Here is a 14099-nt window from a genome sequence, read left to right on the forward strand (position 1 = left end):
GAAGACCAGCTGAACCACTTCTTCCAGAAGAGAAGAAGACTTGCAAACCTTTCGGAAACGTTGGCAGAAAGAATATCTGACGAACTGAAACTTCACCGTCAAGAAAGCGAAACGCACTGAATTGCTGAAGGATGGAAACTTAGTTTTTATAAAAGAAAAACAACGCCCTCGGCAAGGTTGGGTGATGGCAAGAGTAAGATACTTTCATAACGGACGCGAGGGGAAAGTTCGCTCCTGTTTTCTCCAGTTGCCGGGCGAAGCAGAAGTCAACCGCCCTGTTCGAATGCTCTACCCACTGGAAATAGAGTGACTCCATAAATAGAGTGACTTCATCTGTTAAGCCCGGGCATATGTAACTTCGTCTTCACCAACAGAGTAGACGCTGTTCATCATCATCGCGAGTACTCCTCACGACTTACCGCTCACTCGCGGGCACGAATCCATCAGATTTTTTTTTCTATTGTTCCGTTAAAGTGCATTCCTTTCGGACGTGCCAGCTCTCATTCCTGCACGACAGCCAGCTAGCCGGCGGACCTCGAGGTCCATTACAATATGATTATGAGAGGCGCCGTAGCAGAGGGTTCCAGAAATTTCGACCACCTGGGGTTCTTTAACGTCCACCCAAATATGACCACACGGGCTTACATTTGAGCCTCCATCGGAAATGCAGCCGCCACAGCCAGGATTCGATCTCGCGACCTGCGGGTCAGCAGCCGAGTACATTAGCCACTAGACCAGCGCGGCGAGGCACCTTTCTCAATATCACTTCAGTGGGCACACAGTTCACTGTGTGCATGCCGAAATGTTACCAAGATTGCCTCAAACCAACTCGCCCACATTTATGTACACGTTACAAAAACGCGGTGGTCGAAAGCATAGAGTGCACGTGCGCCACGTGATTATTGAACATGTACCAAAATGCATTGTTGCGATGACCTATATACAGCAACTTGCAAATGGAGCGCTCAAGCATATAAACTACATTATTTGTCTCACAAGAAAAATCACTACAACATTTCAAGCTGATATCATTGCCAATGCTTTTAGCCGCAGTGGTATTCATCTGATTGCAAGCCTTGCGTTCAAGTTTGGAACATTAATGGGAACTAGCGGTTGGAATATATTTATTATTACTAACTTTGGAGGAAGTAAGAATGTCCTGCAAATTGTAACAACACCATACATGGCACGGAATGGCTTGTATCGAGAGAAGGGAGTGCGCAGGTGCAGTCTAGCCCGGCCAACGTTACTAGATTCTTCTTTCAGTTTGCAAACTGCGCCGCTGCAGGTGTCACCCTTCTATGGACCACCACGGTTTGGTTCGGTTCAGACTGTCACGGTGGATGGGCGTGTTTTTATAGCGCTCCCGATCGACTGCGCAGATAAGTGGTTTCGCATGCTCCGAGCTTGTCCTTATATATATTAAGCCAGCAGTTATAATCTTTGTAGCACTTTTCACATTGTACGGCTTTTTCGGGGGTCAGTCACCAGGTATTTATTAGTTTGTGCACGTGTGTGTGTGTTTGGTTTTTGTTTCTTTTTTGTTTGTTTTTTTGTGCACGTACATTGAACACGCAAATTTTTGTAGTAGAGCTTAGACTTTCTCTTTTTCGTAGGGCAAGGCTTGAGTTTTGTAGTTATCAAGTGAGACAAGTCATAGGGAAAATTAGTCTCAGAAACACATTGTTAAAAGACTGTAAAGTGTTCAGGATGTGGGGTGGGTTTGAAAATGGACCGAAGTGTAGAAGCGGATGGAGAAGAGGCTGACACAGAGTGTAGGCAATGTAAGGTTGAAGAAAAATGGAGAAAACGATGGTTTTCTCCGTTTCCAGCCAGGCAGCCAGCCAGCCAGCCAGCCAGCCATAGTGAAGAAAACTTTATTTTTTTCTCTTTAAACGGTGAAGTTAAGCACTGGTACTTTGTAGCAAAGTGTTTATTTTCACTCGTGCCTTGACTTTAGCCACCAATCAGATAGCCTCCTAGTTAATTCTACCCGCTTTAAGTCTATTTTGCCCTCCCTGTTCCTAAACACCAATGGTTTGAAAAACTTTGCGCCATCATCCTGAACTATAGGATGAAGCCCTTTACAGAACATTATCAAGTGTTCGGCAGTTTCATCCTCCTCCCCACACGCACTACATACAGTCTCTACCCCTTCGTATTTAGCCTGATAAGTCTTGGTTCGCAGTACTCCCATCCTGGCCTCCAACAGTAGAGAACTACCCCGAGAATTATTATAGTACTTTTCCTTGGAAATTTCCTGCTTTCAAGTTCGATAGATCTCTAGTGCCAACTTCTTAACAATGCCACTTCTCCACATATCGGTATCCGTTTCCATCACCTTCTTAACCGATAGTTCTTCAAGGTTTGGCACCCTGCTCTTGTCTAAGTATTTACTCGTCAATTTTCTGGTTCGCTTCCACCATTTTGTATCGACATTCTTCCTGTAGAAGTAGCTGAAGACCTTCCTAGCCCAATGCTCTCCCCCAATTTCTCTCAATCGCTTCTCAAATTTTATCTTGCTGCTAGTTTCCCTGCCCTCGAATGATGTCCATCCCGTATCATCTTGTACTTCCTGATTTGGTGTATTCCCGTGAGCTCCTAAAGCAAGCCTACCTATTACACGTTGTTTAATTTCTAATCTTGCTTGAACTTCTGATCTTATACACAAGACTGCATTGCCGAAAGTGAGACCAAGAACCGTGACACCTTTCCGAATTCCTCTCACAACATCATACTTATTGTAATTCAACAGTGCCCTATTTTTCATCACTGCTGCATTCCTGTTACCTTCAGTTGTTACGTATGGTTCGTGTTCTCGTAGGTACTCGGTCCCATTGCTTATCCATACACCCAAATATTTGTATTTATCCGTTATTTTTTTTTAGTGACCTGCTGTATCTTGAGCTCACTACCTTCATTATCAATAAAATTTATGACTGCTGATATTTCCTTACTGAATCTGAAATCTAGCTTATCTTCCTCATTACAGCAAATGTCCATCAATCTCTGCAAATCTTCCTTGTTGTCGGCCATTAGCACTATATCATCTGCGTGCATCAATGCTGGTAGTGCCTGTTCAACGAGTTTTCCTTGTTGTCGGCCATTAGCACTATATCATCTGTGTACATCAATGCTGGTAGTGCCTGGTCAATGAGTTTTCCTTGCTTGACTAAAGGAAGATTGAAGCCAAGTCCACTTCTAATTTGGCCTCTAATCCTTGTAGGTACGTCATGAGTAACAAGGGAGACAGAGGACACACCTGACTAAGCCCCTGTTTTACCTCTGTGGGCTTGGATGCCTGTTTTTACCACTCTATAACTACAAAAAGAGGTACCTTGTTGCTTTTATAGATATCCTTTAAAAGATTAGGGACTCCATCTTCCACACCTAGTGTGTCCAGTATTCCCCAAAAGTCTTCCTGAACCACGCTACTGTACGCTACCTTGATATCCAAAAATGCTAGGCACAGGGTCCCATGTTTCTTTTCTGTTATTTCAATGAACTGTGTCAATGAAAACAGATTGTCTTCCAACCTCCTTTGTTTTCGAAACCCATTCTGCAGTTCTGCCAGCACCCCCTCATCCTCTATCCATGCCTGCAGTCTTTCTTTTATAATCTGCATCGCCAGCCTGCACATCACTGATGTCACTGTTATAGGACGGTAGTTGCTTATGTCAGCTTTGCCCCCCTTTCCTTTATAGATCATGCTCATCCTGCCAAGCTTCCATCCATCGGGGACTTCATCATCGATTATTGTTCTGCTTACTGCCTCTCTCAAAGCCTGTTTAGACTTCGGACCCAATGTCTTTATCAGCATAATTGGAATGCCATCTGGGCCTGTTGATGTACTACGTGAAACCCTCTTATCAGCCCTTTCCCACTCTCGTTGTGAAAAAGGAGCTATTGTGCCACTTGATCGATCTTTGTCTATTCTGGTGCATAAGACACTTCTTTGTTGAAACTTTTCTGTCACCCTTCTCCTTGTATATTTAATAGCTTCGTCCTCTTCTAGCCTAGCACCTTGAGCTGTAGTTATAAACCTCTGTTCTAGGCTCGTCTCATTTCTTAGGGAGTTTAGATGGTTCCAAAATTTCGCAGCGTCCCTTCTGTCCTTTTTATATACTTCTGCCAGCCATTGAGAACCCTTTCTTCTAATCTTTTCATTGATCAGGAGGGATGCTTTCCTTGTAGAGCTTAGAAAGATGTCCCATTTTCTTTCAACATCGTCTGCCCTGCCGCGGTGGCCTAGTGGCTAAGGTACTCGGCTGCTGACCCGCAGGTCGAGGGTTCTAATACCGGCTGCGGCGGCTGCATTTCCGGTGGAGGCGGAAATGTTGTAGGCCCGTGTGCTCAGATTTGGGTGCACGTTAAAGAAACCCAGGTGGTCGAAATTTCCGGAGCCCTCCACTACGGCGTCTCTCATACACATATGGTGGTTTTGGGACATTAAACCTCACATATCAATCATTTCAACATCGTCTGTCGGTTCACCCCACTGCTTAGCATGTCTGTGTTCCTTAGAGGCTTCCTGGCGTTTTGCTATGGCTCTCTTAACTTCCTCAATCCAACAACTTTTGGGTTTTGTCCTCATTTCCTGGGGTGACTTGTCACGTGCTTTAGCAAGCTCTAGCACAAACAGTCTAATTAAATACGTGTATGTCCACATTGTTTTAATATCCTCAGTGACTACTTTCTTAATTTCTTTATAGCTATTTCTATTTGCCTTTCTGAATAAAAATTTGCCTGCAGTTACTCATCTTGTCTCCTTCTTACTTCCACTGCTCTTTCAAAACTTAGTTTGATACGTTTGTGATCACTACCCAGACTTCTGGAGCGACAGTCATCCGGCAAGCGAAAAGTGCCGCACTCAGCAGCACTCATCACACCTCTTCATTCTAGCCACCCTAGCATGGGTAAGGTTAGAGTGCATTAGTTCTAGTACCCTGTAGTACAGTGGCTAGCATCTATACAGTGGCTAGAATCGGATATTCTAGCCACTGTAGCATGAATGAGGAGGCCACGTCCATACGAGGAGGAAGGGAGAAAAAGCAGGCACCCATTGGCGGCTTGCCTGCGCGGCAGCCGACGGATAGATGGATTGATATGGCTATAGCCCTGAGATTGGGCGGCGGCTGACGCCACTTAGCCGTAATATTTAGTGAACAAGAACTAAATTTAGTTTTTTTCCCTTTAAACGGTGAAGTTAAGCACTGGTACTTTGCAGTGAAGGGTTTATTTTCACTCGTGCCTTCACTTTAGCCACCAATCAGATAACCTCCCAGTTAATTCTACCCACTTTAAGTCTATTTTGCCCTACCTGTCCCTGAACACCAGTGCTTTGAAAAACTCTGTGCCATCATCCTTACCTATAGGGTGAAGCCGTTTACAGAATATTATCAAGTGTTCGGCAGTTTCTTCTTCCTCTCCACACGCACTGCATACTGTGTCTACCCCTTCGTATTTGGCCTGATATGTCTTGGTTCGCAATACTCCCATCCTGGCCTCCAATAGTAGAGAACTACCACGAGTATTATTATAGATCCTTTCCTTGGAAATTTTCTGCTTTAAAGTTCGATAGATCTCTAGTGCCGAGTTCTTAACTAAGCCACTTCTCCACATATCGGTCTCCGTTTCCTTAACCTTCTTCTTAACCGATAGTTCTTCATGGTTTGGCACCCTGCTCTTGTCTAAGTATTTACTCGTCAATTTTCTGGTTCGCTTCCTCCATTTTGTATCGACATTCTTTATGTACAAGTAGCTGAAAACCTTCCTAGCCCAAGGCTCTTCCCCAATTTCTCTCAATCGCTTCTCAAACTTTATCTTGCTGCTAGTTTCCCTGCCCTCGAATGATGTCCATCTTGTATCACCTTGTACTTCTTGATTTGGTGTATTCCCGTGAGCTCCTAAAGCAAGCCTACCTATTCCACGTTGCTCAATTGCTAATCTTGCTTGAACTTCTGATCTCATGCACAAGACTGCATTGCCGAAAGCCAGACCAGGAACCATGACACCTTTCCAAATTCCTCTCACAGCATCATACCTACTGTAATTCCACAGTGCCCTATTTTTCATCACCGTTGCATTCCTGTTTCCTTTAGTCGTTATGTATATTTCATGTTCCCTTAAGTATTTGGCCCCATTGCTTATATATACACCCAGATATTTGTATTTATCCGTTATCTCTAGCGTGACCTCCTGTATTGTAAGCTCACTACCTTCATTATCAATAAAAATCATGACTGCTGATTTTTCCTTACTGAATACAAAATCTAACTTATCTCCCGCATTACCACAGATGTCAATCAATCCCGGCAAATCTTCCTTGTTGTCGGCCATTAGCACTATATCATCTACGTACATCAATGCTGGTAGTGCTTGTTTAATAAGTTTTCCTTGCTGATGAAACGGAGGTTGAAGCCAAGTCCACTCCCCTCTAATTTGGCCTCTAATCCTCATAGGCACATCACGAATAACAAGGGTGACAGAGGGCACCTTTGTCTAAGCCCCTGTTTAATCTCTGTGGCCTAGGATACCTGTTTTTCCCATTTCATAACTACCTTGATACTTTTATAGATATCCTGTAAGAGTTTAGTGACTCCATCCTCCACAGCTAGCGTGTGGAGTATTCCCCACAAGACCTCTTGAACCACGCTATCCTACACTCCCTTGATATCCAAAAAGGCTAGCCACCGAGGGCTGTGTTCCTTTTCTGCTATTTCAATGCAATGCGTCAGTGATAACAGATTGTCTTCCAATCTGCTTGTTTCCGAAACCCATTTTGCAGTTCCCCCAGCATTCCCTCATCCTCCATTCATTCCTGAAGTCTTTTCTTTATAATCTGCATCGCCAGCCTGTAGACCACTGATGTCACTGTTATAGGACGATTGTTGTTTATGTCAGCTTTGTCCCCCTTTCCTTTATAGATCATGCTCATCCTGCTAAGTTTCCATCCATCGGGAACTTCACCATCGATTATTATTTTGCTCACTGCCTCTCTCAAAGCCTGCTTAGACTTCGGACCTAATGTCTTTATCAGCCTAATTGGAATGCCATCTGGGCCTGTTGATGTACTACTAGGAACCCTTTTCTCAGCCCTTTCCCACTCTCGTTGTGAAAATGGAGCCATCGCACCACTTGATCCATCCTTATCTTTTAAGGTCCACAAGGAAATTCTTTGTTGAAATTTTTACTGTCACCCTTGTTCGTATATATTCAATAGTTTGCGCCCTTCATGCCTAACATTTTGAGCTGTAGTTATAAACCTCTGCTCTAGGCCTTTCTCATTTCTTAGGGCGTTTAGATGGTTTCAAAATTTTGCAGCTGCCTTTCTATCCTCTTATGTATATTTGCCAGCCCCGGAGCGCCCTTTTTTCTAATATTTTCATTGATCAGAAGGGATGCTTCCCTTCTACAGCTTAGAAAGTTATCGAATTTTTTTTAACATTATCTGTCAGTGCACCCCACTGCTTAGCATGTCTGTCTTCCCTCGAGGCTTCCTGACGTTTCCCTATGCCTCTCTCAACCTCCTCATCCCACCAACTCTTGGGCTTGTGTCTCCTTTGCCGGGGAAACTTGTCACGTGCCTTAGCAAGCTCAAGCAACAGTCTAATTAGATTTGTGTACGTCCACACTGTTTTATTATCCTCAGTGGTTACTTTCTCAATTTGTTTAGTAGCTATTTCTATTTGCGTTTCTGAATAAAAATTCCCCTGTAGTTGCTTGACTTGTCTCCTTCCCATTTTAATTGCTCTTCCAAAAAATAACTTGGTGCGTTTGTTATCACTACCCAGACTTCTTCATTCATCTATGTGTATTCCCCTGAGCTTATCATGCATACTATGTGACATCAGTCCATAATCTATCGTCGACTGTAGCCTTCCTACCTCCCATGTTATTTACCCTTCGCACTTCTCAGTACTGTTGCAAGTGATCAAATCATGCCTTTCACACATATCTATGATCATTTTGCCTGTTGAGTCAGTATACCCATCTACATCTTCTATGTGCGCATTCATATCTTTTAGTATAATTATCTCGCACTCTCCTCCTAATTCCTCAACGTCCTTCGATATACACTCGACCATTGCCTGGTTTTCCTATTTGGCCTTTGCTCCCGTCCACAAGTACACCAAACCAAGGAGTGTCATCTGCCCAGCTACTTTCCCTTTTAATCATAAATGATCTGTGGATCCCTGCTTGACTTTTTGCCAACCCATACTTTTATGTATGAATGCCCCAATCCGCCCTCCTTTTTGCTGCCTTCTGTTCTATTGCAATATTTCCATACGTAGTCCGGATTGCAAGATGGTTGTTCCATGTCCCGAAAATGTGTCTCCACAACTCCATACACCATCATCTCTTCCTGCCTTAACTGCTCTTCTATCTCTTCCCACTTCTTGTTCTTGCCACCCTGCATGTTAATTTAGCCTATGTCTGATTTAGCTCGGCCCTTGTGCTTACGTCGATTTCTTCTTCTACGGACACCATGTGGCTCAAATATTTGTGCCCCTTTAGAACCGTCTTTTGCTGCACTGTTGGCCTCAGAGCTCTGGGCCCCCCTAAAAAAGCTGTGGCTTGCCAACCGACCCTGTTACCAACTATCCTGCCACTGTAGTGAATGCCATCCTGTGCAAAGTTGCGAGCGCCGGGCTTGTAAAGGTTCTGGTTCACCTTTATTACACTGTATTCGAGCTGCCGGCTCATACCCCTGATGACACAGTTTTGCCTCCGCTACCCTCCTTTCAGTGCCACGAGGCTGACCCCAGACCTCTGCTGAGCATATGGTCACATGAACACCCCAGAGGCGTCTCCGAGTTCACGCATCTCACCCTCTAACTGGCTCTGAAGGTTCTGAGTACTTCAGCAGCATGAATAATGACGTTCTAACTGGCTCTGAAGGTTCCGAGTACTTCAGCACATCATTAAGACCAGCATGAATAATGACGAGATTTTCGTCCTCCAAGCTGTCTTCTACAACCTCCTGAGCTTTCGCCAATGCATCCATAATGCACTTCCCTGACTGTGCTTCCACCCTCTCTCTCCCATCTTCCTTCACTGTCTTGAAGACGCCATCTCTAACCCTGGCCAAGTTAGAGTCTCCGACCACTAGCACTATTCTACGCTCCAATCGCTGGCTTTCTGTTTGCGATGGCACCCCCGTTTGCTTTCCCTATTTCTCTCTCTGCCATGTGTCCTGTGTTTCTGCCCTGCTCGAGGACTGCCACGCCACCGAGCTGTATGTTCTCGGGGCCTCCATGCTGTGACCAGACACTGCGGCCCCCTGACCTCCCTTCTCGCCTGTTCCTTCCCGCCTCTCGCGTTTTCCGCTGCCCACGCCTTCCATCTCGTACCGCTCTGGGCCGGGACAAAGCGCCAGTAGCTCCTTTACCCACTGCTCGGTCCGCCCTTCCCGTTCTTTTCGAAGGTCACCCTTCATTTGCTTTAATAGGCTGGTGGTAGCTTCCTCCACCTTCAGTGCTTCGCACAGCCTGCACACGAAGCTAGCCTTCTCCGCGTCAGCCAAACTCATGAAGACTGTGTCGTCTAGGTAGCATCAACGCTTGAATTGTTCGCACTGCCACGGCCTCTCGATCCCAAAGGGAGAGATCGAGCGGCCATGGCACTGCACCAGCTCACTCTCGCCCGTGGTTTTTCTTCCTTCCTTAGCCATCGCCCTCCCGACCATCGGACCGAGCGCCCAACTGCCCCAAGTTCAACCCTAATCCCGCTATCCAGCCGCTTCTGCTAACTATCTTATCTCAACAACGGCAGCGACAAAAAAAGCGCCGCGAGCGATTCGGTCGGCGGCAAAAATTGACTGAGCGGGGGAAAGAGAGAAAAGTGAGCGGCAAGTGGCGCCACGCGGCAATTGTGTTCGTACCTTAACGTTATCGCGTTAATATTCTAAAGCTCTTATCGCACCCGCTTCGCCCGCAGCGCTTGCAAACGGTATTCTAAAACTCTCTATTCTAAAACTCCCTATCACTGCATGTGTAAACCCTTTCCGTTCCCAACTGTTAATATGAATTTCAGGTCCGTTCGATTCACCTGCACCAGTCAGAACCGGTTCACAGCTGTGCACGCGAAGTTCAGAAATTGTGCAGCGTGAGTTCAGCGGTGCAGGCACAGCACGATACCCGAAACGAATGACGATGTGCCGACAAGGTGCAGGCCTTATTTCTTTTCGCTTAATTTACGTCGTTCAGCAAACACTGACCGATGGCGAATCGAACATGCGGACAGTTTATGAGACGCAAACATCTTGACAAAACCCACCGCGTTTGTATAGGCGGGTACACGGCGCCTAAGCCACCTACGCCAAAGTGCTGCGTCGTCTGCTCAGCTGCACGCGCGGCTGCACCAAGCCGGCACCGTCAGCGTAGGAGGTGCAAGAAAATCGTGAACCAGTGCTACACCTCTTCTGTACCTTCCGAAACGAATGGCAAGGTTCAGAGGCCGTCATTGCTACACCGCTGAAACGAATGGCAAGGTGCAGCACCTCGTGAACTGGTTCACGTGGTGCAGGCGAATCGAACGGACCTGAAATCGCCAAAGAATGGCGGGCTTGCCGGCCATTTTGAAAGGTGCTAGATATCAAACATCAGTCATACAAATCAATAAAACAGATTGTTATTTGCCCATCAGTTGCATTTTCATGCACAAATTGCTATTATAACTACTCGCGGATGCACAAATCTTGACATGCGTAAATATACAGTGCTCAACTGAGTAACGTTTGGCGGGCTTCATGCATTACTTCGGCAATGGAAAAAAATAGATATTTCCAGTTGAGTGCAGTCAGCGCACGAAAACTGCTCATGGCCAAGTGCCGCGATTTTGATGCGCATCTCTCACCGCTTGTCTACACTGAGACGGCGATGCCACCGCTGCAGCCAGATCTCGGCGGCAAGGTTCCATTTCGCGTTGCATAAGTTTGTTGCCAGACTTTGGGGTGGCTGTTGCCAGACTGCCGCTAATTTTGGCAGAAAATTTTTCTTTTGTAGTTGTGGCTTCTTCGTAAGAGTTTGGTGCTATCCGCGGTGCACTTCTTGGCTGAAAACTTTTCTCCTGTAGTTGTGGCTTCTCCGTAAGAGTTTGGTGCTATCCGCGGTGAATTTCGCGAGTGCATGAGCGACGCTGGCCGTTTTAATTAACGGAATGGACTGAGCCTAGCAGAAGTCGAGCGCGGCGCTGCTGCGCAATTAAGAGGCCGTTTTAATTCCGTTTTAATTAACGGAATGAACCGCGCATTACAGAATTCGTTTTCTTTACGGAATATACCGCGCCTAGCAGAAGTCGAGCGCGGTGCTGCCGTGCAATTAAGAGGCCGTCTCAATTCCGTTTTAATTAACGGAAGGAACCGAGCTTAGCAAAAGTCGAGCACAGGATATCGGCGAGCGATCACCTTAATCGAAGGAAAAGGTCTTTCACGTTGAGACGTGCAACGACCAAGTACGTCTCGAGAGGGAAAAAAAAAAAAAAGGGAGCCTTGCCCCTGCCTACCCAGCATTGTGAGTGTCCCGCGGAGCTGGGACAGCTAGCTGTTTCCTGCAACCATTGTACCTGAAATGTGGGTCTGCTCGTTTTTTTTTTTTTTTTTTTTTTTTTTGCCGGGGCGATTGTACGTGACGACTTACTGCATCGTGGGTCACCATAATTAAGCCGAGGTCCTTGCGAATTCCCCATCACTCGGATGTCGGCGGCCGCTTCTGTGCTGTTCCCGACTGTCTGTCTGGCGGAGAAGCCACAACTACAGGAGAAAAATTTTCAGCCAAGAAGTGCACCGCGGATAACACCAAACTCTTGCAAAAAAGCCACAACTACAGAAAAAAAATTTTCTGCCAAATTTAGCGGCAGTCTGGCAACAGCCACCCTTCCAGTCTGGCAACCACTTATGCAACGCCAAATAGAACCTTGCCCTCGGCGGCAATATAAACAACCTGATAAAGCATGCGTGATAAGCACAAAATTGCGCAAATGTCGATAGTCAGTAAAGGCGCCCAGTGGCGGAAAGATAGACGCGCAAGACTGTCCGTATTGTTTGCACCCTCTCTCCAGGCGACTTACTCGAGGCAACTATAAAAAATTACAAGGCTGCCATGAGTATACCACTCGAAAACCTTTAGATCATTCTTAGGGCAGCGTTTCCAGACAATTCAAGCACACATATTAACGAGTGAAGGTAAAATGTCTTGCCTGTACAAAATGTTCGATGCCCTGTATGGTAGTCAGCCGGTTGTAGCTCAAGTCCAGGCGGTAAGCGGCGAATGCGTACGCGTGCACCAACCTATCGGGTATTGTACGGCAGTCATGGCCTACGCACGAGATGTCGCCGTTACGGTACGGTTCGAAGACCGAAGAGCCGTCGCTGGGGCCCCTATGCGCGAACGACGCCGCCATAGCCCAACAACTGACTTCGGGTGCTGCTATCGGAGCTGTGGCAGTACTAGCGCCACGTAGAAACATGTTATCGCGACGCCGGTCACGTGGAGCGCCACAATAACGGCCGCTGCGTACGAACAGCTTGTTTTGGGTTTGGGTCTTCGGGCATATCAAATCTCTCGGCCCGAAGAAGCGGGCCTCCACAGATGGCAGACGACGCCCGCTTCGTCTGCAAACACTGGTCGTACCGACTCCATGCACCACGTTCCTCCGTGCCGTGCACGGACGAATGAAACGGCTCTGTGTACCGACCGATGGCGGCGTTTGTGCGGTGTGCCGTAGAGGTCAGCGATGTCTCCGAAACTGCTGCCCCGACGGGCTCAGAGTGACCAAACACCAACGCTTGCAGCTTTGCACTGCAGAGTGAGCAATGATTCTGCGCCCGTGTGTTTCGATGGCCGGCGCCCTCCTGTCGGTGGGCTGCAGCGGTATCGTCTTGGGCGCCCGGAAACCGCTGTCGACGTCCCGAGTGCGGCTGTTCTTCGGTCGGCGAAAGCCCCCGCGTCAGGGGGCGGCATTGGCGCTGCGCGAGAGCCTGTTCCGGAGCGAGGACGCGCGTAACCGCCAGGGCTTCGTCGAGGTCATCGAGCGCTTCAAACTGGGCAACGAGAACCGCCGAGGTCACGTCGAGTTCATCAACGTGGCCACGCGGTTCGTCACCGAGTTCCACGTCGAGAGGGACCTGGAGGTGTACAAGATGTTGTTTGATCTGTTCCCCAAGGGGAAGTACACGCCGCGGAGCCTGGTGCAGGCCGAGTTCTTCCACTTTCCCTACCACCAACACTGCGGCGTGCGCCTTTTGGACACTATGGAGTCGCACGGTGGGTGCCCACAAGTCAGATTATAGGCTGCCCATCGTTTAGATTCGCCTGCAAATTGTCACCTGGCTACTCGCCATTGCATTTTGCAAACGGAGTTCACTAAAATAACCACGATTTCGAATTTCTCGTGATGGCAATCATCCTAAATTTCCGCATAGATGAGCTTTCGCTTATACATTTAAATGCATTTTTCTCAACATAAATCTATTTCTGGGCAACTTATTTACTTTGTACAACATGTTTTAAGTACGTCTAATAGCCCGATCAGGATGAAATTTTCCCACACATTCCGTAATATGTGAAGGGTGCAAGTAGCTCTCTTAAAACTTGATATCGCCTGTATACTTAATACGAACCCAAAGTAAGCAAATAGTATGGGCTCAGGACTCTGATAATTCCAACATTACACTATTTCTGTGCTATTATTTGCTATACACACTTTCTTGGTCGTTATTTGCATTGTACAGCTAATGTGGAGCAATATGAGCCATTGCTGGCTCAGAACCAAAAAAGTTTAGCGGCATAAAAGGTTTGTCCATAACTAACTACAAATTGTCATGGCATAAAACGAAAACTTACTATAAAACTAATTACTTACTTGAAATCAGCATGAAAGCCTACATGCACACCTAAAATTTAATTTCCCTAGGCTACAGATTAACGTCACATCTTTTTCTGAATCGCATCTCTCCTTGAGTATGCCTAACTACGCGGCGTAGGCACAGAGAGTACATTGTCCAAAGCCTCCCATGACTCTGGCACAGCCTATGTGCCTGTATGTGCAGGGATTCAAGGTGCAGGGATTAGATGGGCAGGCATGATAGAAGCGTTTCT

The 14099-nt window shown here is 46.7% G+C and overlaps 2 protein-coding genes across 7 annotated transcripts in view; one reads left to right on the forward strand and one right to left on the reverse strand.

The window, feature by feature from the left end:
- LOC119166654 (leucine-rich melanocyte differentiation-associated protein) overlaps nucleotides 1-12468 on the reverse strand; it is a 135108-nt gene extending 122640 nt beyond the window's left edge. For all 4 annotated transcript variants that reach the window (XM_075883334.1, XM_037417977.2, XM_075883333.1 and 1 more), the window contains exon 1: nucleotides 12199-12468. In XM_075883334.1, coding sequence (XP_075739449.1) covers nucleotides 12199-12468 — 270 coding nt within the window. The remainder of the gene's footprint in view (nucleotides 1-12198) is intronic.
- Nucleotides 12469-12814: 346 nt separating this feature from the next.
- ECSIT (evolutionarily conserved signaling intermediate in Toll pathway, mitochondrial) overlaps nucleotides 12815-14099 on the forward strand; it is a 40862-nt gene continuing 39577 nt past the window's right edge. For all 3 annotated transcript variants that reach the window (XM_037417973.2, XM_037417974.2, XM_037417975.2), the window contains exon 1: nucleotides 12815-13265. In XM_037417973.2, the coding sequence (XP_037273870.1) occupies nucleotides 12815-13265 (451 nt within the window). The remainder of the gene's footprint in view (nucleotides 13266-14099) is intronic.

This window comes from Rhipicephalus microplus, unplaced genomic scaffold, assembly GCF_043290135.1.
Source record: "Rhipicephalus microplus isolate Deutch F79 unplaced genomic scaffold, USDA_Rmic scaffold_16, whole genome shotgun sequence".
In the NCBI taxonomy this organism is placed as follows: Eukaryota; Metazoa; Arthropoda; class Arachnida; order Ixodida; family Ixodidae; genus Rhipicephalus; species Rhipicephalus microplus.